The sequence below is a fragment of the Lutra lutra genome, chromosome 10, assembly GCF_902655055.1.
Source record: "Lutra lutra chromosome 10, mLutLut1.2, whole genome shotgun sequence".
Classification (NCBI taxonomy): Eukaryota; Metazoa; Chordata; class Mammalia; order Carnivora; family Mustelidae; genus Lutra; species Lutra lutra.
Genome location: NC_062287.1, coordinates 8,698,411 through 8,720,203, shown reverse-complemented (window position 1 = coordinate 8,720,203; position 21,793 = coordinate 8,698,411). Strand labels below are relative to the sequence as shown.

At 41.9% G+C, this 21,793-nt stretch overlaps 1 protein-coding gene across 3 annotated transcripts in view; it reads left to right on the top strand.

Annotated features, from left to right (window-relative positions):
- The window catches only part of ALG9 (ALG9 alpha-1,2-mannosyltransferase), a 99,509-nt gene that overhangs the window by 9,846 nt on the left and 67,870 nt on the right, over positions 1–21,793 (top strand). For all 3 annotated transcript variants that reach the window (XM_047691231.1, XM_047691234.1, XM_047691232.1), the window contains exons 5-9: positions 4,508–4,596; positions 6,655–6,790; positions 12,606–12,693; positions 12,865–12,970; positions 21,580–21,702. In XM_047691231.1, coding sequence (XP_047547187.1) covers positions 4,508–4,596; positions 6,655–6,790; positions 12,606–12,693; positions 12,865–12,970; positions 21,580–21,702 — 542 coding nt within the window. The remainder of the gene's footprint in view (positions 1–4,507; positions 4,597–6,654; positions 6,791–12,605; positions 12,694–12,864; positions 12,971–21,579; positions 21,703–21,793) is intronic.

Here is a 21,793-nt window from a genome sequence, read left to right as displayed (position 1 = left end):
TTGTTAAATGTCTGCCTTTGGCTCGGGCCCTGGTCCCGGGGTCCTGGGATTGAGCCCCGTATTGGGCTCCCTGCTCAGCAGGAAGCCTGCTTCTCCTTCTCTGACTCCCCCTGCTTGTGTTCCCTATCTGGCTGTGTCTCTGTCAGATAAATTAAAAAAATTTTTAAAAATCTTTAAAAAAATTTTTTTCTTGCTTTATTGACATGTAATTGAAATAATACTGTGTGAATTTAAGATGTACAGCATGATTATTTGATAAATGCATATGTCATGAAGTACCACAGTAAGGTTAGTTAACACATCCATCACTTCCCAGTTTGTGTGTGGTGAGAACATTTTAAGATTTACTCTATTAGCAACTTTCAAGTACATTAATGTTGTTAACTGTAGTCACCATGCTGTATACTGGATTCCCCAGAACTTACTCATCTTCTAACTGGAAGTTTATATGCTTTGGCCACCATCTCCTAATCTTCTGTCTCCTCCCTACCCTCTGCTTCCCCAGCCCCTGGCAACCACCATTCTATTCTGTTTCTGCAAGGTTGGCTTTTTTTAGATTCCACATGTGAGATGATACAGCATTTGTCTTTCACTGTCTGACATTTCACTTAGCATAATGCCCTCAAGGTCCATCCACGTGTTGCAAGTGGTAGGATTTCCTTTTTAAATTTATGACTGAATAATATTCTGCTGTACATGTATACCACATTTTCTTTATCCGCTCATTCTTAGGTGGACATTTAGGTTGTTTCTGTGTCTCAGCTATTACGCATAGTACTACAGTAAGCATGGGGCTACAGCTATCCCTTTGAGATAGTGATTTCATGTCCTTAGGATGTGTACCCTGAAGTAGGGTTGCTGGATTATATGGTAATTATATTTTTAATTTGTTGAGGAAAGAAGTGGGACTTGGTGTTTTGAAACACTGTTGGAGGGGAAAACTTCTAATTATCACTTTCCTTCCTGAGATGTGTTAAGTTTCATATCTTCATGTAAAGTTAATACATGGGTAACAGATGTTTCATGTGGTAGGATTTAGTAGAGCCTTAATTTTGGTTGCAAGATGCAGAATCATGATTTACCTCTTCCCCTTGAGCTTAGGTGATAGGAAATTATTCCTGTGTGGGACTGACAGCTCTTACTTGCACCCAGTACGTTGTCTTTCACCAAGTACCTATCGGTTGATTGAATATTAGTGGAAGTATTAAGCATTTAAGTGTTGCAGTAATAAAAGCCACTTTTTTTTTTACATGCAACCTAACATGTTAATAATGCTTTAAAAGGTATTTAGACATAATGATTATTATTAAAAATATCCCCACTAGAAAACAGTTAAAAATGTCAGACACAGAAATTATTTGGCCTTGATTCTGTGTGGCACAGAGAAGGAAGCAAGCTAGTGCTGTCTTTAAGGATTGTAACCATATATTGGTCTTCACATTGGTTAAGGACTGAGTGAACATCACCTTACATGATCCCCCGAAATCCCAGCAGAGTAGCGCAGCGGAAGCGTGCTGAGCCCATGATCCCCCGAAATCCCAAGTTGAGAATTTATTTAAATTGTTCTGGGTTGGCAGTGCCCATAAGGTATCTTGCAAAAGCAAAAGGGGAAGCTTCTCCAGAGAAATGGATCTTTAACCCAGGTGTCAAAGAATTACTACAAATAAAGTTCTAGTGAACAAGAAATTATAATAAAAATCTCAAAATAATCACAAAGTACAGAAGTGAACAAGTTGTTGTACATGAGAACCAACAGCAATAATAGAAAGCTGACCTGGAAGACTTTGTTGATTAGGAATTACTAAAATAAGAACATAAATATATTTGATACTTCTTTTTTTTTAAAGATTTTTATTTATTTATTTGAGAGAGAGAGAGATCACAAGTAGGCAGAGAGGCAGGCAGAGAGAGGAAGGGAAGCAGGCTCCCTGCTGAGCAGAGAGCCCGATGCGGGACTCGATCCCAGGACCCTGAGTTCATGACCTATATTTGATATTTCTAAGTAAAAAAGAAGGAATTTGAAAACATGAATAAGAAACAAGAACCTAAATAATCCATAGAGTGAAAAGGAAGTTAGAGAATGGAATGAAATATTTACAAACCATAATCTGAAAAGAGGTTCAATTCCAAAATATATAAGGAACTCCTACATCTCAATACCAAAAAACCCCATTAATCTGATTAAAAATGGACTAAGAACTTCAATAGACACTTCTTTAAAGATGCTATACACTTAGCCAGCAGGTATTTGAAAAGATATACAGTGTCACTGTATTTCAGGGAAATGCAAATCAAAACCTCAGTGAGCTATAACTTTATACTTGTTAAAATGGCTATTGTAAAGCCCCCCACCCAAACCACAAATCGGTGTTGGCAAGGATGTAGGATTGGAACCTTCGCGCCCTGTCAGTGGGAATGCCAAATGGTATAGCCATTGTACAAAATTGTATGGAGGTTCCTCAAAAAACTAAGAATAGAACTACCATATGATCCAGCAATCAACTTCTAGGTATTTATCTAAAAGAATTAAAACAGGATCTTAAAAAACAAAAAACAAAAAACAGGATCTTGAAGAGGTATCTGCACTTCCATGTTCTTTGTAACATTTTTCATAATAACCAAGATTATTGTGACCAATACCAACAACTTTAGTGTCCATTGACTGATAAATGGGGGAAAATGGGGTATATGCCTAGAAGGGAATATTCAGTTTTGGAAAAGAAGGAAATCCTGCAGCGTGTGACAACATGCACGAACCTTGAGAATGTTGTGCTAAGTGAGCTACCCAGTAACAGATGGACAACCACCACTGATTCCACCTATGGGACTCTAAAATAGACTCGTGGAAGCAAAGCACTGGTTGGTGATTGTCGGGCTGGGTAGAGGGGGAAATGGGAAGTTGCTAATCAGTGGGTATACAATTTCAGTTGTGTTAGATGAATAAGTCTAGAGAGCTATTGTACGACATGGTGCAGATAACAGTACTGTATCGTATGCTTAAAAATCTGTTAAGGTAGACCCCCTGATTACCTGTTCTTACCACAATACAATAAAGAAGATAAAAGAAAAATAAGGAATGAGGCTATGAAGATAAGCGAGCAGATCTGAGAAAGAACCACACAGAACTTCTAGGAATGAAAGCAGAATTGATGTTTAACACGCAGTGGTTAATTTGAATGGCTAGACACTAACAAACTAGAAGCTTGATCTGAAGAGCTCAGTAGGAATGAAGTACAGAGTGACAGAAAGGAAACAGAAGGGAAATGTAAGGGAAATATAAAGATGTTAAACCTGTATTGACAGATTCAGTCAGATTCTAGGAGATGATAGAGTGGAGAGAGACAGTATTTAGGGAAGTAATACCTAAGAATTTCCACAATTGATGGGAAAAAAAGATGCTAATTCATAGATTCAGGGAGCCTAACCTATCCTGCACTGGAAAAATAAGCAATTAGTGAACCACGTAGAACACCAAGGGCAAAGAAGATCTTAAAAGTTGACGGAACTACTAGAATAGCTACGAAGGGATGTTAGATTGACGGAAGCCTTCTCAAAAGCCAGAAGATAAAAAAAAAAAACTTCACAGTACTCAGAGAAAATGATTGTCCTCCTAAAATTGTGTACTCAGCTACGCCATCTTTTAAGACCAGGAGCTTAGCAAGGCTTTTCAGACAAAAAAAAAAAAAGAAACCAAACAAAAAGGGAATTTGCTATTAACGGATCCTCCCTAAATGAACTTACGAAGGATATACTTAGGAAGAAGCAAAATTCAGGAAGCAGCTCTGAGATGCACTGAGGAACCTGAGCTAGCGGACAGTTAACCCAGGGGTATGTCTGCACAAATGTGGACTAAATGAAGCGGTAATCATTCCTAAGAATGTTAATGGGGTTAAAAACCTCCAAAAATGAGGTAGAGAAGACTGTCATTCCTTGGGTTTGAGAAATGTGGACTTAGACAACTTATTAACCCTTCGTGTGTCTCCTCGCCTTTTTGTCTTGTGACTACTGTTTATTGAGCGATTCTGTTCCAGACAGTTCTGAACACTTTCCCATGCATTGTCCTCACAGAAGCGTGACCAAGTAGGCATTCTTATTATCCTCACTTGGCGGGTGAGGATTCCGACACAGGGATTTTGTCACCAGACCAGGGTACTGCTGCTAGTAAGTGGCAGAGCCCAAGTTTGAGCCTGTGCCCATCTGAATCTGAGGCCTGTTACTTTTCCACTACATCGTGCTGTTTTCCTGTTGATAGTGTACGTGATCTTAGCACGGAAGAGATATCATATGCTCTTCTGCTTGAAGAAGAGATATCATATGCTCTTCTGCTTGAAGAGTAAGCATGTTTGGGTTTGTTTTGCACACAGAATTGCTAACAAACCTGTCCAGGCAGTTTTGTGTTTGACTTTAGATCCTGAGTGTTCTCTGCGATGGGGGCATGTTTTTTCCTTTGATTTGAAATGTCTGTCCTTAAGATTGACTATGCTGATGGTCTTTGCCTTTCTTCTAGGGCTGTGTGCAAGAAGTTTGGGCTGCATGTAAGTCGAATGATGCTGGCCTTCTTGGTTCTTAGCACTGGCATGTTTTGCTCCTCATCAGGTAAGTAAAAGGGTAGGTGAGGGCATAACGGGTACACTGAACTTTCACAGTTACATTGAAAGGAAGAACTTGTGTCGGCATAGATTATGTTTAGATAGAATATCAGTAATCTGCAGAGCACTGTTTCCTGCATGATCTCCATCAGTCCTTACAGGAGTTTCGTGTTAGGGGTAAGACCAATACTTTCTCATTTTTGCAGATGAGGACATGAAATTGAGAAAGGTGAAATGACTTACTGGGAGTCAGAGAACTCCTAAGTAGTAGAGCTTTCTATTATATTATTGTATTAAAAAAAATTTTTTTAAAGATTTTATTTATTTATTTGACAGACAGAGATCACAAGTAGGCAGAGAGGCAGGCAGAGAGAGAGGGAGAAGCAGGCTCCCCGCTGAGCAGAGAGCCCGACCTGGGGCTCGATCCCAGGACCCTGAGATCATGACCTGAGCTGAAGGCAGAGGCTTTAACCCACTGAGCCACCCAGGTGCTCCTGTATTTTTTTTTTTTTTTAAACCAGACTGAAAGACATTAGCACCTTCTGCCTTTTCTTGCTGTTAGAGGAAGAAAAAACAATTTTGTTATTTTGCTCTTTTTTATGTCTAAAACCCCTGTTCTTTGTGGTTCTACTTTCTGCCCATTATTTGCAATGTGTTCTATAAAGGTATGCATCCTCTGGGCCTTTTTTTCTTTTTTTAAAATAGTATCTTAAAGAGAATGAGGATACAGCCTTAGAGTGGTGGCTTGCGAGCCATGCTGCTGTTGCACATTTCTGTTCTCTGAGTCATGGTGGCCTACTGCCAAAAGGTAGCCTGTTTCCACTTCTCCGGAAAAATTAAGCTACTAGATATAATTATCTCAGTTTTAATTTCTGTTTGTGTGTACCAGAATCTAGTATACACACAAAATATACACACGAATCGTATCCAGCACAAAAGTGTACATTTAACTTCATTGACAGTATCAAAATCTATGTGGTTGTGCAGAGACCTTATGAGAGTCACAGTCCTCAGGGAGACCGTGCTGTCCCTTCCAGGCCAGCAGAGACCTCCAATTCCTCTGCTCCCTTGTCCACTGCATTGGTGGCTATAACTGACAACTTTGCAGAGAGCATCAGTGTTATAGAGCATTTATCTGTGAAGCTTTTACCTCCTGTTTTTTGGTTACTTTGCTACTCCTGAAGTGGATTCTTACAAGAGGGAGATATTCAGGAGTACCTTTAGCTTTGCCATCCCAGCCGAGAACGAGAAGGCCCAGAGAAGTTCAAGGCACCCTTTGATACATAGCCTGTAAAGCCTTTCCTGAGTTTGGGAGATCACATGGCCTGATCGTGGTGCTGGCCTTGTGGCCTTGTGCCGCTCTTTCTTCCCTAGTGCTCTAGGCGAGGTCAGCTTCTGCAGCCTGGAGAGGCAGATCTGCATTTTTATATAGAGTTGTTAGAAACATGGATTGCATGTTACTGTCACAGAGACCCTGAAAGCACTCAGCCTCTGCTGTTTACTACAACAGAGTGATGCTAGATGGAAGTAACTAAGGGACTTCCACAGCCCGAACTATCTGTGCCCATCGATGCAGGATGCAAAGCAGTGTTGCTATCCAATATTTGGCCCTTGAGACGGCTCCCCAGAATTCCTAGGGGGTAAATGTTAGTGCCAGGACAGTCTCTGAAAACTATCAGAAGATAAACTGCTTCAGAAATAGTCAGCAATGGCTCCAAGTTTCTTGCAGCATTATTCCCTGTCTGGAAATATAACTTGGAATTCTCTAAGTTTTGGACTTAGGGTACTGGCCAGGAGAGGAATGGTGTGCTTGGCATTTAACTAGGGGTGTATTGGTACCATAAAAAAACAAGAGTGAGAAAATAAAAATCATTGAACTTCATTTTTTTTTTTTTTTTTTAAGGAGTATGACTTCACTGCACAATTCTAATATATTGTTTCTCAAAATATGTTCCTGGTTATTGGTATCACGTAATGTGGGTAAATTTTTAGTAACACCTAATAAACCTCAAACTCTTATCCCCCCTCCTCCCTCTTTGTGTTCCCTGTTTCTTTCCTTTTGCAGCATTCCTTCCTAGCAGCTTCTGTATGTATACCACGTTGGTAGCCGTGACTGGCTGGTATATGGACAAGACTTCAGTTGCTGTGCTTGGAGTAGCTGCTGGGGCTATCTTGGGCTGGCCGTTCAGTGCTGCTCTTGGGTAAGGGACCAACACAGTTCATCTTCCTTGTTTCCCTGGGCACATAGTAAATCTCTGTGTTAGCTTATCTCCGTGTTCTCTGCTTATGACCTAAAGTTACAGGAATGAATTGTGCTTACAGAGCTTATGGGAAATGGAAGAATATTTCTCTTGGTGCATATTGTTGATTCATTCTAATAAGAATAGTGACTATTAAGCTGTATGTTAGTCTGCTGTATGTTAGCTGCTAAACCCCTTATGAACTTTATCCCTATGCCTTACAGCAGCTTTGCAGGAAAAATACAATCATGGAAGCTTTATTTTTTATTTTTATTTTTTAAAAGATTTTATTTATTTATTTGACAGAGATCACAAGTAGGCAGAGAGGCAGGCAGAGAGAGGAGGAAGCAGGCTCCCTGCTGAGCAGAGAGCCAGATGCGGGGCTCGATCCCAGGACCCTGAGATCATGACCTGAGCTGAAGGCAGAGGCTTCAACCTGCTGAGCCACCCAGGCGCCCCGGGAGCTTTATTTTTTTATTATTTTAAAAATATTGAATTTATGTATTAGCGAGTATGCACGAGTCAGGGGAGGAGCAGAGGGAGAGGCCAAGCTGACTCCCCATTGGGCTTGATCCCTGGACCTTGAGATCAGGACCTGAGCCAAAATCAAGAGTCAGTCGCCTAATTAGCTGAGCCACCCAGTCTCCCCAGTCATTAGTGCTTTATAAATGAGAAAAGAGAGTCTAAGAGGGTGATTTTCCTTGAAGATTCTGTTTGCTGGGGCACCTGGGTGACTCAGTCGGTTAAGAGACTGACTTCTGATTTTGGCTCAGATTGTGATCTCACAGTGGTGACTGAGTCCCGCGTTGGGCTCTGTGCTCAGCGTGGAGTTGGCTTGAGATACTCTTTCCCTCTGGACCCAGGCCTCCCGGACCCTGCCGCTGGTGTGTTGTGCACGCTGCACCACTCTGTGCTGTGCGTTTCCCACTCACCAGGCCTAAAACCAGACTTCCCTGTGATCTCCAGTTGTTGCCTCAGCAGCTCTTTTCCCAAGGGCCGTAGTATTTCTCACTCTTCCTGTATTCCTTGTTCCCCCAACTTCTGCTCTAGCCTGCACTGCCTTCACTTATGTATTATATATTCTTACAATAAAGTAAGCTAGAGAGAAGAAAATGTTCTGTGAAAATAAAGATACATTTACAGTACTGTACTGTATTTATTAAAAACCCCCATATGTATGTTAAACCACACAGTTTAAACCTGTGTTGTTCAAAAGTCAACTGTAGTAGTATATTTTTATTATAAAAAAAGTTCCAGGGACGCCTGGGTGGCTCAGTTGGTTAAGCGGCTGCCTTCGGCTCAGGTCATGGTCCCGGCGTCCTGGGATTGAGTTCCGCATCGGGCTCCTTGCTCAAGGGGGAGACTGCTTCTCCCTCTGCCTCTGCCTGTCACTCTGTCTGCCTGTGCTCACTCTGAGAAATAAATAAAATCTTAAAAAAAAAAAAAAAAGTTCCAGTTTGTATGAGGTGAAAAGAATTCTTAATTCTTCTTTTCCCCTAGCCTAATCTTCAAAGATAGTCACTAATACTTTTGTATATATCTTTCCAGAAATTGTCCTACTGTGTGTAAATGCACATGCATGTATATGTGCATACATATCATAAATTCTTAAATAGAATCATTCTGTAACTGTATATGTCTACTTTTTAAAAAAATTTTATTTATTTATTGGACAGAGAGACACACAGCGAGAGGGACACAAGCAGGGGGAGTGGGAGAGGGAGAAGCAGGCTCCCCACTGAGCAGGAAGCTGGGGCTCCATCCCAGGACCCTGGGATCATGACCCGAGCTGAAGGCAGATGCTTAACAAGTGAGCCACCTAGGCGCCCCTCTTTTCTCTTTTTTTAATAGGATCATTTCTAGGGTTTCCTTATTAAGCATCACACAGCCTTTTGGAGTAAGATACTTTTAACAGGTTAGGAACGTTGACCCTCAGCAATGTTAGCAAATGCTGTTTTAGCATGTAGGGAGATTATTCTCGATATATTGTTGAAATAATCTCAGAATGACTTTTTTGTGTTGTATTATTATGTAACAGTTTGTTTATAATATGCATCTATAAAGTCTTTATGCCCTTAATTTAGCAGTTGTACTACTGTGTATATAAAACTAAAATGGGAACCCTACTCTACCCCAACCTTTAAAAAAAATAAATCTTTGGAGCACCTGGTTGGATCAGTCGGTTGAGTGTCTGACTCTTCACTCAGGTCGTGATCCCAGGGTGCTGAGATGGAGCCCAGCATGGGGATCTGCAGGGGCCTGGGTCATGCTTAAGATTGTCTCTCTCTGGGGCACCTGGGTGGCTCAGTGGGTTAAAGCCTCTGCCTTCAGCTCAGGTCATGATCTCCGGGTCCTGGGATCAAGCCCCTCATCGGGCTCTGCTCAGCAGGGAGCCTGCCTCCCCTCTCTCTCTCTGCCTGCCTCTCTGCCTACTTGTGATCTCTCTCTGTCAAATAAATAAATAAAATCTTTAAAAAAACAAAAAAAACAAACCCCCACAAAGATTGTCTCTCTCCCCCTTCTCTGTGGCATTCTTTCTCTTGTGGGCCTGTTGAGAGGATTAAGATATGTAGAATGAGTTTACAATTCTGGTACATCATCAACACGCAGTAAATGTCAGTGTTGCAAAGCTCCACATGTCCTGCAGTTTATTTACAGGAATGTCCTATCTTAGTATCACATAGGGCTGTCAGACACCTGAGGTCCTGATGGAGGCAGATTTGTCACTCAGGTAAAGGCCTCTGAGAATGCCATACTGACTGATCACCAGCCACTAATTTTCTCTCTTTAGGAGGGCCAAGGATGTCCTATTTTCAAGTCATCCTGGGGTTGCCCGTGTCCAAAGCCCACAGCTGTCCCCTCTGCGTGTGTCTGGGAGCTCAGCCAGGGTACTCCCACAAGAGCAGAGGCCACAGGGGAAAAACTATGTATCTTCTGTGTATGTAGACTTAGATCGTTCTTTGGGTTGCATAGCATTCCATTATCTGACCATAATTTAGCCATTACCTTGTTGGTAGATACATAGTTTTCTGTTTTTTGCTATGATGTACAATGCTTCAGTGAACATTTTTGTATATATGTCTATACATTTATGGAAATTTATTTATGAGATAAATTTTTAGGAGAGTTGAATGTCTTCTAGAGGATAAGTATTCTAAATTTTCTTAATTTTGCTTTCAAGGCTGGTTTCCCCACCGTCAGTCTTCTATTTTGCATATCATCAGAATATTAAAGATTTTGTGTGAGGCCCTCTTCTATCTCTTCTTCTATCTTTCAGTCATCTTGATGATTCGCATATCTTTTTTTTTAATTTTTTTTAAAGATTTTTATTTATTTGACAGATCACAAGTAGGCAGAGAGGCAGGCAGAGAGAGAGAGGAGGAGGAGGCAGGCTCCCTGCTGAGCAGAGAGCCCGATGTGAGGCTCGATCCCAGGACCCCGGGATCTTGACCTGAGCCGAAAGCAGAGGCTTTAACCACTGAGCCACCCAGGCGCCCCGATGATTCCCAGATCTTAAATCTGGTCCAGTCATCTCATATATATTAGATATCTCCTTTTCTATAGCTAAACATTTACAAAACTGAGCTCATTATCTTCTGTCTATATCTGTTCTTTTACCTATGTTTCTATACCAATAAATGGTACCACCATCTACTCAGTGCTGAACCAGGAACCTGAAAGTTATCTGTGACTCGTCTCCTTTCCTATGTCCTATTTATTGTACCTCCTGAATATCTTGACTCTGACTACTCCTCTTCACCTCTGCTCCTGGATTACCATACAGCCTCCTAAATGACCTTCCCATCCCTAGGCTTGATCTCTGGAAATCTCTCCATAATCAAACTAGACTTACCATTCTGAAATGGAAATATGACTATATAGTTCCCTGTTTTGTTTTAAACTCTACAGTAGCTTCCCCATTCCTCTGTGTCACAGAGGCTGGCAGTCTGTCACTGAGGCTGGCAATCTGTCACCTGTGGGCCCAGTCCAATTGGTCTTATTTTGTACAGCCTAAGAACTAAGAAGTTGTTGCATTATAAAGGTTTGTTAACAAAACATACACACACACACACACACACACACAGCTGACCCCCACACACAGAATATGCAGCAGAGACCATATGTGCCCTGTAAAGCCTAAAAGCCTAAAATACATACTGTTAGGTCCCTTATTTAATTGTTCATTTTTAAAGATTTTATTTATTTAACAAAGTGAGAGAGCACAAGCAGGCAGAGCAGCAGAGGGAGAGGGAGAAACAGGCTCCCCACCGAGCAGGGATCCCGATGCGGGGCTCGATTCCAGGACCCTGGGATCATGACCCGAGCTGAAGGCAGTTGCTAAACCAATTGAGCCACCCAGGTGCCCCGTTAGGTCCTTTAAGAAGTTTGAACCCCCTGCCCTGTGGGTCCAGATTCTAACATGACCCACAAAGTCCTGATCTTCCCTCCTTTTTTACCTCCCCAACCTTTTTTGTTCCTCCGTTCCTTTTACTCTGCACCATTGGCAATGAACTTTGTGAGTTCTCCCAAATACCTCTGGGTGGCACGTTTTGATTGGTGTACCTTTAGCTGAGATAAGGGATTTCAGGATGGCTAGCAGTTGACCGTCATCTATTGAAAACTTAGTGTTAGGCACTGCTGACACCTTGATAAAGAAGACACTTAGGTTCCTGCACTTCCGGAGCTTACGTTTTAGTAGGAAAGACAGACATTGAACAAGTAATTAAATGTATGATGACTCACCGAAGGAGAAGTAGAGATGCCATGGAAATGTAACTAATTGGGTGGGAAAAAATGAAAATACAAATGATAATGCAAAATTTTGATAATAGAATGTGAAAGTTCATATCCCAGGAGAAATACCTTGTGATAGCACATGGCATTGCTAAATAAAAGACCGAGATGGCAATGCCATGTGAATTTAGAGATGGGAGACATTGGTTCTGCAGAGGGGTCCAGAGCAAAGCCTATTGTTGACATTTGGGTAAGTTCTGTAGTAAGAGGTTGGTGTGGGGAGGGAATTCCTTGTGACTGGAGCGTGGGTGAAGACTCCCAACTAGTGTTCTAGATTTGGAGGTCATGGATATGAAGGTGACTATTCATGCAAGAGTGCAAGTACCTACTGAGAAGATGCACGTAGAAAAAGAAGTTTGCTTCTGGGACCGAGGACCATGGTAGGGCACAAAAAAGACCTCTGGAAAGGAGCCCTTGGGAAGAGGCCAGGAAAGAACAGGAGCCAGGAAACCTAGAGGAAGAAGCAGACGCTTTGTGTCAAGTGCTGCGGAAAGACCAAGGGAGGTGAAGGTTGTGAAGAGTTACTGGGTCTGGCCGAGAGGAGATTCCTGTTGACCTTAAGTCCGTCGCATGAGCTTGAAGCCAGGCCTTCAGGAAGAAATGGTGAAGGCAACATACATACGCCACTTGAAGAATTAGAGCGAAAGGGATAAGCGCAAATAGTGTTGGAAGGAGACCTAGCAGAACTGACAAATCAAAGTGTGTAATATTATTAAAATCTTTATAAATCATGGAAGAGATGAACATTCATTTGGCCGGGTGGGTATAGGACCACAGGGCACATTCACTTAATGTACTCTGAATGGCCGTTACACTGTATTGTTGAGAAGACGTCCTCTCCTCTATCCGCTTTCTTTCCTCACTGTTAACTGCTAGAGACCTGTTTTCCCCCTGTTTAGCATGAGGTATGTGTGAATGACTTGTTTGAGTCTACATTCTAAGTGTTTTATTTAATTTCCTATTTCGTTTCTCTGTTAAATAGCTTACCCATTGCCTTTGATTTGCTGGTCATGAAACACAGGTGGAAGAGTTTCTTTCATTGGTCTCTGGTGGCCCTAATACTCTTTCTGGTGAGTTTTATTTTTTGTTTTGTTTTAAACTTGTAATGAAAGCACATTGATAGGAAAGAGAATATGAGAAATTCATTCTCTTTCTCATTTTGAAGTTTTTCCTGTTAGCATTGGGAGCATGTTTCCAGAAGAAAACCCTGCAATTGGTATCTATTTTCTGCTCTGTCTTAGGTGCCTGTGGTGGTCATTGATAGCTACTACTATGGGAAGCTGGTAGTTGCACCAGTGAACATCGTCTTGTATAATGTCTTTACTCCTCATGGACCTGATCTTTATGGTAAGGCCTTAGGGAATCTGGGGAAGAGGAAGAGAGAGCTTCCTTTGCCTGAACTTTGAAATTTCAGCTCAGTTGCTTTATTTCCTCAAATACGGCATTTCTTTGCTGCTAATCTTAAAAGTAAATGATGTTCTGATATAGCACAGTGATGATAAGTAGCCACTAAATATTTCTTCTTGATTAATGTGATTTCTTTCTTTCAAGATTTGAGAGAGAGAGAGCGCGTGTGCATGCGTACAAGTGAGTGTGGGGAGGGGCAGTAGGAGAGGGAGAGAAAAATCTTAGACTCCTTCCTGAGTGCAGAGCCTGATGCCGGACTTGATCTCAAGATCCTGAGATCATGACCTGAGCTGAAACTGAGAGTTGGACACTTAACCGACTGAGCCCCTTGATTAATGTGATTTCTGTTAGTCCTGCTGTCATTCTCAGTATGCCATGGCTCTTGATGCTACTTTTTTGAATGAAAAGTTACTTTTTTTCTGTTCTCATTAGAAAACCAGTATGGTAGCTAAAATAGGAAAATAAAAACATTTATAATCCCATTATCTCCAGATAAACAAGCTGTTGTTAACACCTTGGAGTATATTCCTCCAGAGGTTTTGTGGACATGGACACATTTGGTATTACTTGTTCTTTTTAAAATTTGCATTCAGTATCAGGCATTAGGGGAGAAAGTTTGGGAAATGTGTAGACAAAGCAGAGCAAGTGGTAGAGTCCGCATGAGAGGGTGGATAGTTTGGCCAGTTTAGGGTTGAGAGGAAAAAAGTGGGATGCCTTTAGTTTGGGGAAGGCAGACTCCATTTTACCCCCCGCCCCCCCCCAGCCCTGGGCCTGTGTTATTTGGCCCCTTAGGGCATTTGAGTTAGTGACAGTTACAGAGGGATGACCTAGAGATCTTCCTGGTCAGATCTGCCATTTTACAAGACTGTTTTCTCATTAAACATTCTATTGCATTAATTTTCAGAAGGTCTTGAGGCATTTTGTGTATGTGATCATCTTGGGGCTCTGCTGTGAATCGGGTTAATATTACCTTTGTGTTCTTACCCGTTTGAGCCATGCCCATCACTTTTCTGTGCCACTTTGCCAACAGAACCAAGAGATTGGATGAGGAGGTTTCAAGTAAGCGTATGAGTGAGATTTAATTGGGCCTGTTGGGATTTGTGGAGTATTGTCATTGTAGAGGGCAGTAGGTAATAGGTCGAAATTGTGTTTTATTCCATGACTTGAATTCACAAACCTCCTCATTTAGAGAATAATTGCTAGGTAAAGGAATTTTAATTTTTTAAAAAAGTTTATTTAAGAAATCTCTACGCTCCACATGGGGGTCCAGCTCACAACCCCGACATCAGGAGTCACACACTTCTCTGAGTCAGCCAGGAGCTCCCTAAGTGAAGGAATTTTAAAAGGTGTTACATAAAACTGATGAATTGTTGACCATTATATCAAAAACTAATGATGAACTATATGTTGGCTAACTGAACATAATAAAAAAAATAATAAATAATAAAAATAATAAAAAAAATAATAAAAATGCTCCTTTAGGGCTGACTCAAGATCCCCAAGGGTGTGAGGAAGAGCTGCAATTTTAAGCTTTTGCCTCTAGATGTCTCCCTTTAGCTACAGAGAGTTTGTGTGTGGTTTTTTTTTTTTTTTTTTAAGATTTTATTTATTTATTTGACAGAGATCACAAGTAGGCAGAGAGACAGGCAGAGAGAGGAGGAAGCAGGCTCCCCGCCGAGCAGAGAGCCCGACGCGGGGCTCCATCCCAGGATCCCGGGATCATGACCTGAGCCGAAGGCAGAGGCTTCAACCCACTGAGCCACCCAGGCGCCCCTGTTTTTTTTTTTTTTTTTTTTTTAAGATTTTTATTTATTTATGTGACAGACAGAGATTAACAAGTAGGCAGAGAGGCAGGCAGAGAGAGAGATTGGAGGAAGCAGGCTCCCCGCTGAGCAAAGAGCCCGACGCGGGGCTCGATCCCAGAACCCTGGGATCATGACCTGAGCCGAAGGCAGAGGCTTTAACCCACTGAGCCACCCAGGCGCCCCAAGAGTTTGTATGTTTTTTTTTTTTTTTTTTTAAAGATTTTATTTATTTATTTGACAGAGAGAGATCACAAGTAGATGGAGAGGAAGGCAGAGAGAGAGAGAGAGAGGGAAGCAGGCTTCTTGCTGAGCAGAGAGCCCGATGTGGGACTCGATCCCAGGACCCTGAGATCATGACCTGAGCCGAAGGCAGCGGCTTAACCCACTGAGCCACCCAGGCGCCCCGAGTTTGTATGTTTTTAATTGCCCCTTGTTTTAGTTGCCTTGTAAAATTTTATTTGGTTCTATAAGTCAATAGAAGGAAGACTCCCCTCTTAGACCCAGATTGCACATTATAAATTGATTTACTGGAATCTCTTGGACGCATAATATCCATTATAAATGGGTGAATAAATGATGTTAATTTCAGCTTAATTTTGGGAAACCGACTTTACCTTTAAATGTTACCTTTTAAACATATTGCTATTTTGATTGACCATTTATAAAACTTTGAGACTATATAAAAGCAGTTGCCGAGATAGATGAGGTTTATAAATCTAGTAATCTGCAGGTTGTCTGGGAGAGCAGAAATGACAGAATCAATTCCGATTTATGTTTCTGGTTTAACAGTGGCCTGGTTGGGGATCTTTGTTTTGCGATCCAGCCTAGAAGTGGCCAGTTTTTTCTTGGATGTTGGCATCTGCCATTCATCTTGTCCAGTGTTTGCCTGGGAGGAGTGCCTGGAGCTCTGTTCTGCCTGCTCTGATGAACTTGGGAGTGCTTCAGTTCAGATGTTGCTATTTTGAATGTACAGGAAGTGATCACTTTCCTGGTGATGGAAAAAGCCCTGTTGGGACAGAAGGCATTATCCTACTGGGCATCGGCAGGATTGATGCCATGCTGTAGTTAGTCAGACTTGAGAGGGTTGTACCTTGATGTAGCATTTTTGTGCTTTTATCTCATCTTTGAATTTGACAGTTTTGGGGTGGGGTTGATGTCCATTCTTTTAAAGAATAACTCCTGGGGCGCCTGAATGGCTCAGTGGGTTAAGCCGCTGCCTTCGGCTCAGGTCATGATCCCAGGTCCTGGGTTCGAGCCCCGCATCGGGCTTTCTGCTCAGCAGGGAGCCTGCGTCCTCCTCTGTCTCTGCCTGCCTCTCTGCTTACTTGTGATTTCTCTCTGTCAAATAAATAAAATCCTAAAAAAAAAAAAAAAAAAAAAAAGAATAACTCCTGCAGAGAAAATACTTCCTCCATTTTAGAAGTAAGTGTTGTTTGTGTATTCTAGGTCCTCAATAAAGATTTGTCATGGTGAATAGATGGATGAACGAATTTGGGAGTATCCATCAGATTATGTTGTACCCTGATCGCTCTTCTGTCCTACAGCTGTTTTGTTAGACCTGTTGTGGTGTATTAGGTCAGGATTTTTTTGATACCAAATAAAAACGATAGGGGTAAAAGTACTTTTTAAAGCAGAGTACTTTATAATTGTCACCTAACTGATCATGGGTGAGTCCATTCAGTAAATAGGAAAGACTGAATTTTTATTTTATTTATTTATTTTTAAAGATTTTATTTATTTATTTGACAGACAGACATCACAAGTAGGCAGAGAGGCAGGCAGAGAGAGAGAGAGAGAGGAAAGCATGCTCCCTACTGAGCAGAGAGCCCAATGTGGGGCTTGATCCCAGAACCCTGAGATCATGACCTGTGCCGAAGGCAGACACTTAACCAGCTGAGCCACCCAGGTGCCCCAAGACTGAGTTTTTAATAAATACTTTGATGCTGTACTGCTATCACACAGTGAGACAGCCTATCTTTTGTCATGGAAACTCCAGCTCTTTAACTTTGCCTACATATTTGGTACTACTTAGCATTATTTTGACTATTTTGGAAGACTGTTCTGCTCCAAGTGCTTCATTAGCTATGGTAGGCACGTTTCTTATCTGAAAATTACAAATGCATCGTGTTGATAGTTTCTGCCTTCGTGTCTATCTTCCATATACGCCAGTCATACTTGAGCAGATAGGTAACTGGATTTTAGCTAAAGAAACATTGAATAAATTGTCTTTGAGCATCTGTGTCTTCACAGAATTTGCTGTCCAATAAGGCTGCCGTCACAGGAATAGGTGATTACAGTCCAATGTATTATGTGCTACAGTAGAAAGATGGGGAACCCTAGGAGCAGGTCTATCTGGTGATGCAAGAAGACTTCTCTGAGGTGGTGGTCCTTGAGCTGAGCCTGGCAGGGGAGTAAAAGGTGAGTGAGCAGACGCTAGAGGAGTGTATCTTAGACGACTGCAGTGTCCAGTTGGAGGTTCTGCTGAGACAAAAAAAAAAAAAAAAAGATTGAACATTGGATTCTTTTTTTTTTTTTTTTAAGTTAACTAGTTTTACAGTGTTGGCTGATTTTAGGTAGAAACTACACAGGCGTGAACAAGATAAATTCATTCTCTCTGTTGTGACTATAATATAAACATTTACTCTGTTGTTCCTGGTTCAAAGGGACCTTTTGATACTTTCTTGGCCAGAAAGCATTTATTCATGACACAGTCCAGATCTGAGCTGACTCTTGGGATGCCAGGAGAAAGAGAAGGAGTACATTTTTCACGACTATTAATTACAATAGTTTCTGTTTAGAAAAAAAAAAAGTGCCTGTTATATACCAGAAATTCTACACAACTGTCTTCTTCCCCTCACAAAATCTCTGTGAGATAGGCGTTATTTATTCTTACTCGCAGCTGTGGAAACCAAGGTGGGGATGGTGGGGGACTTGCACATAATTAATAAGTGGCAGAAATGGGATAAGAGCCCAGGGCTGTCTGACTCCAAAGCCTGTGTTCTTTCCACTGAGAACAACCTCAGCAAAACCCCAGAGTTTGGCAATTGAGATTCTACAGGAGAATAAACTTGCTGAAACAGAGCATGAGTTGGAGGTAGTAGAAGATAAGCTTTGATCTAAAGAAGGGGCAGGAAGTAGATGTACCTTGGAAGGTCCCGTGCACTTAGGCTCGGAGGATGGTCAGGAGCCTTTGAGAAGTTTTGATGGCACGACGCCACGCATACTGTCAGGCTGTCTTTCACAGCACGGGCATTGCGCCACGCTTGTCAAAGAAGGAATATTTGGACAAGGTAAAGAATACTTGGCATTTAGGAAATTTCATGTAGGCATAAAATTGCAAAGTCATAGGCAAAACATCTCTTTGGTGTCAAAGATCAAGACGTGAAATTTCGTGTTGCAAAAATGTGACTGGTCATAGCACTGATTTTGCTTTTACCCTTGTAACACTTCAAGTTTGTAGATGTTGAGGTTGATAAGCATTTTTGTGTGGTGAGTGAAGAACCGTGTTCTCTGCGGAAGAGTTCACAGGCCTGGGGAAGCGTGGGAGGATAGGTATGAGAAAGACCCTTCCCTCAGACAGTGCAGGGGGTCTGCTCCAGGATGCCACCTTGAAGCTTAGGAACCGATCCCTGCCTCTTCCGGTGTTTTTATTCACACCTGTCAGATCGCTAGACGGGACATTTCGGAAGGCAAAGGCTAATGATGAAAAGACTCAAAGTTTCTCATCCTTGCAATGGCAGAGAATGAAGCCCCCGTGAGTCTCTTGAGAGTTGACTGTCAGCCAGAGCTGTCCTAGAGCTTTCATTCTTTCACTAATTGTTTTTGGTGAACCTTGGTCTCTTTTCGCTCTTGGTGTTGCAAATTTGACTTTTATAAGATGATTTACTATAATTTCGTTCTTGCAGTTCTGTAAAATTATAGGTTTATAAAATGGTTTCCTTTCATTCAATCTGGGGAACGGTAAACATTATCCATTCTTCTTTTAGCCTCTTTGAAGGTTCCCTTTAGCTCATTTGAATGGAAGGACTTGAAGCACTTTCCCTAAAGAGGGAGATGGGTGAGTCATTCCCTGCAGAGACCCTGCTTCTAGCTTTCTTTGACTGTACACTTTGCACCAGTTAAATGCGTAGCTTGTCATGCTGAAGCATTTTTTTCTGCATAGTTCAGCTTTGATACTTTCTGGGAAATAGCATCAAATATCTCCCTGGAAAGAGATAAAAGGTTTTCCTCCTTTCTCTTTTCAGGCAGGTGTCTTATCAAGTAGGGGAGGACACTGGCTGACAGAATTCACTATTTTTGTCCCTTTTTGCCCTTGTTTTTAAGACTCTTGTCTCTTGAACCTTACCCAGTCTTGGCTTATCCTCCAGTTTTTACCCTGTTCTTCCAGGAAGTAACAGTCTATTATGAAATGTTCATAGCCTAGCTGTGAACTTGATCTGTGAGTTCCTAACAGCTAAACATTGTTGAGTTTACCATCTTAATACTTTTGGTTCAGAATCTCAGAGTATAAAAGGATAGTCAGCTCTAGTAGGAGGTATAATAAGTTGTGGTAGAGACAAATATTTGCTGGAAATAAAGTGCTTCCCTGTAAAAACAGTATGTATTTGTAAGGCTCAAAGAGAAAGAGGCTTCCCCCTGCCCCACTTTGATGCTTATTAGCATCTGTAAAAGATGATGTGAAAGGTGACATCATTTCTCCTAGTCACTCTGATTTTTCCTCTCAGGCCCAGATTTCCAAAATTTGTTTAGGAAAAAAGCAGGTCAAAATTGATATTGCTGCTTCCTTACTGGTGGTCAGATGATACAAAAAGCGGCCTTTCTTGGGGCACCGACTCATTCGATTAGTGTCCGACTCTTAATCTCGGCTCAGGTCTTGATCTCAGGATTGTGAGATCGAGCCCTACGCCGGGTTCCTTGCTGGGTGTGGAGCCTGCTTAAAAAAAAAACCCAAAAACCAAAAAAAAACCCCAAAAAGCCCCCCACCAAAACTACCTTCCTGGAAACTGCATTCCTAAAGGACTCAGTTTAGGAAATGCGTTGTTAAATATTAATTAAAATGCAGAGAAGATACGTATTTCTATATGAAAATCATAAGTTTTCTGAAACCCAAAGGTTATTTGTAAGGAATACCAGATATAAATAGGCCTCTAATGAACTCGGCCTGGGCCAGGACCTCTGTTTGTGGCCACCGTCATTGTATGTAGACAGGAAGGAGTGCGCTTTCCCAAAAGGTGACACACAATTGCAGTTGAGTCTTTCCTCAGGGTACCCCCCTCCCGCTTCTCCCCTAAATGCTTCTAGCATTACGGGGTTGGTTTCTAATCTTATTCTGCTGTGCAAGCTGCAAGAATGTCAGGTTTTTCTGACTCTTCCTCTGCCTCCTGATTACCCTTTTAAGCAGTGCTGATTGCAGGAAATTGCTGTGGTGCAAGGCGGGTGTCACAACACGCAGTGATTAAAGCCCGCATGTGTCATTCACTGCCTGATTGAAGTAATCACACAGAGGGGAAGAGCAGATGAAAAACCTGCTAAATGTGCAGAGGAGGGCTGCTTCTCATCGTGTGGTTTAAGGATTTTGAGTTAAAGAATCAAAATTCGTGTGAATAAGACTTGTGTTTTCAGTCATTTTGTTTCATTCTGAGTCCTCAATACTAAGCAGGACCTCGGTCTAGGGACATTATTTTCCTAAGGAAAACAGCTTACTGCATTTTACTAAGTGCAGGGTCCCTTGCATACATGACTACAGGATAGTGGTTAAGCATATCAAGGGGGAAGATCCTAGAATATAAGTGGAACACACAGGAGAGACTAAAAGGGGAAAAGGCCTGAATAGCTCAGCCCTGCAAGACTGCTCCCCCCCCCACACTCCAGACACCAATCACAAGTCCACAGATGGTCTCTTCTGACCCACCACCTGTAGATGGGAAGTTCCAGCAACCCCCTCTTGGGGTTCAATTAATTTGCTAGAGTGGCTCAGAGAACTTAGAGAAAAATTGACTTAAATTTACCAGCTTATTAGGGAGGATATTATAAAGGATATAGGTGAAGAGCCAGTTGGAAGAAATGCACAGGGCAAGCTTCGTGGGATGGAGCTCAGAACTCCAGTTCTTTCCAGGAGCACCACAATCCTTGCACTTCTAGGTGTTCATCAACCCTAAGTTCTCTGAACCCTGTCCTTTTGGGTTTGTATGGAGGCTTCATTACACAGGCAGATTGGTGAAATCCTTGGCCATTTGTGATTGAACTCTATTGCCAGCCCCTGTCTCCTCCTCTGAGGTCAGAAGGGTGGAACTGAAAATTCTAACCCCCCAGGCACATGGCTGGATCCCCTGGCCATCAGTCCAGACCCTTAGGCCACGTAGGGGCTTTCCCCAATTCTCCTAATTAACAGAAGACCCCCTTATTGCTCTTCGATTAGGAAATTCCAAAGGTTTTAGGAGCCCTTTGCCAGAAATGGGGATGAAGCCCAAAAACAAATTGCTTATTAGAAATCACAGTATCACCTCTAAGCTATTTAAATTACCTGGTTGTTCTGGAAAAGTGACCAATCCCATTCTCTTCCCATCTTCTGCTCTTGGGCTTCCCCTGTGTGGCAGAGCCCCAGGAGCTGAGTTCCCATTGTGGACTCATTCACTTGGGGCATCAGACTATCAACATTACCTGAACAAAGAACATTTTGAGTCAAGTGTTAGGAAAGGTGTTGAAGGCATCCGCTAATGATTCCTTATCTGTTTGTTCACTCAGGTACGGAGCCCTGGTATTTCTATTTGATTAATGGATTTCTTAATTTTAACGTAGCCTTTGCTTTGGCTCTCCTGGTCTTACCACTGACTTCTCTCATGGAATACTTACTGCAGAGGTTTCATGGTGAGTGGTGTAAGGGATGATAGGTTTTGGGGGAGGAAGAAGCAAATAACAGTGTATACTGAGAAGTGAAAATGATTCTTCTTCTGTTCTC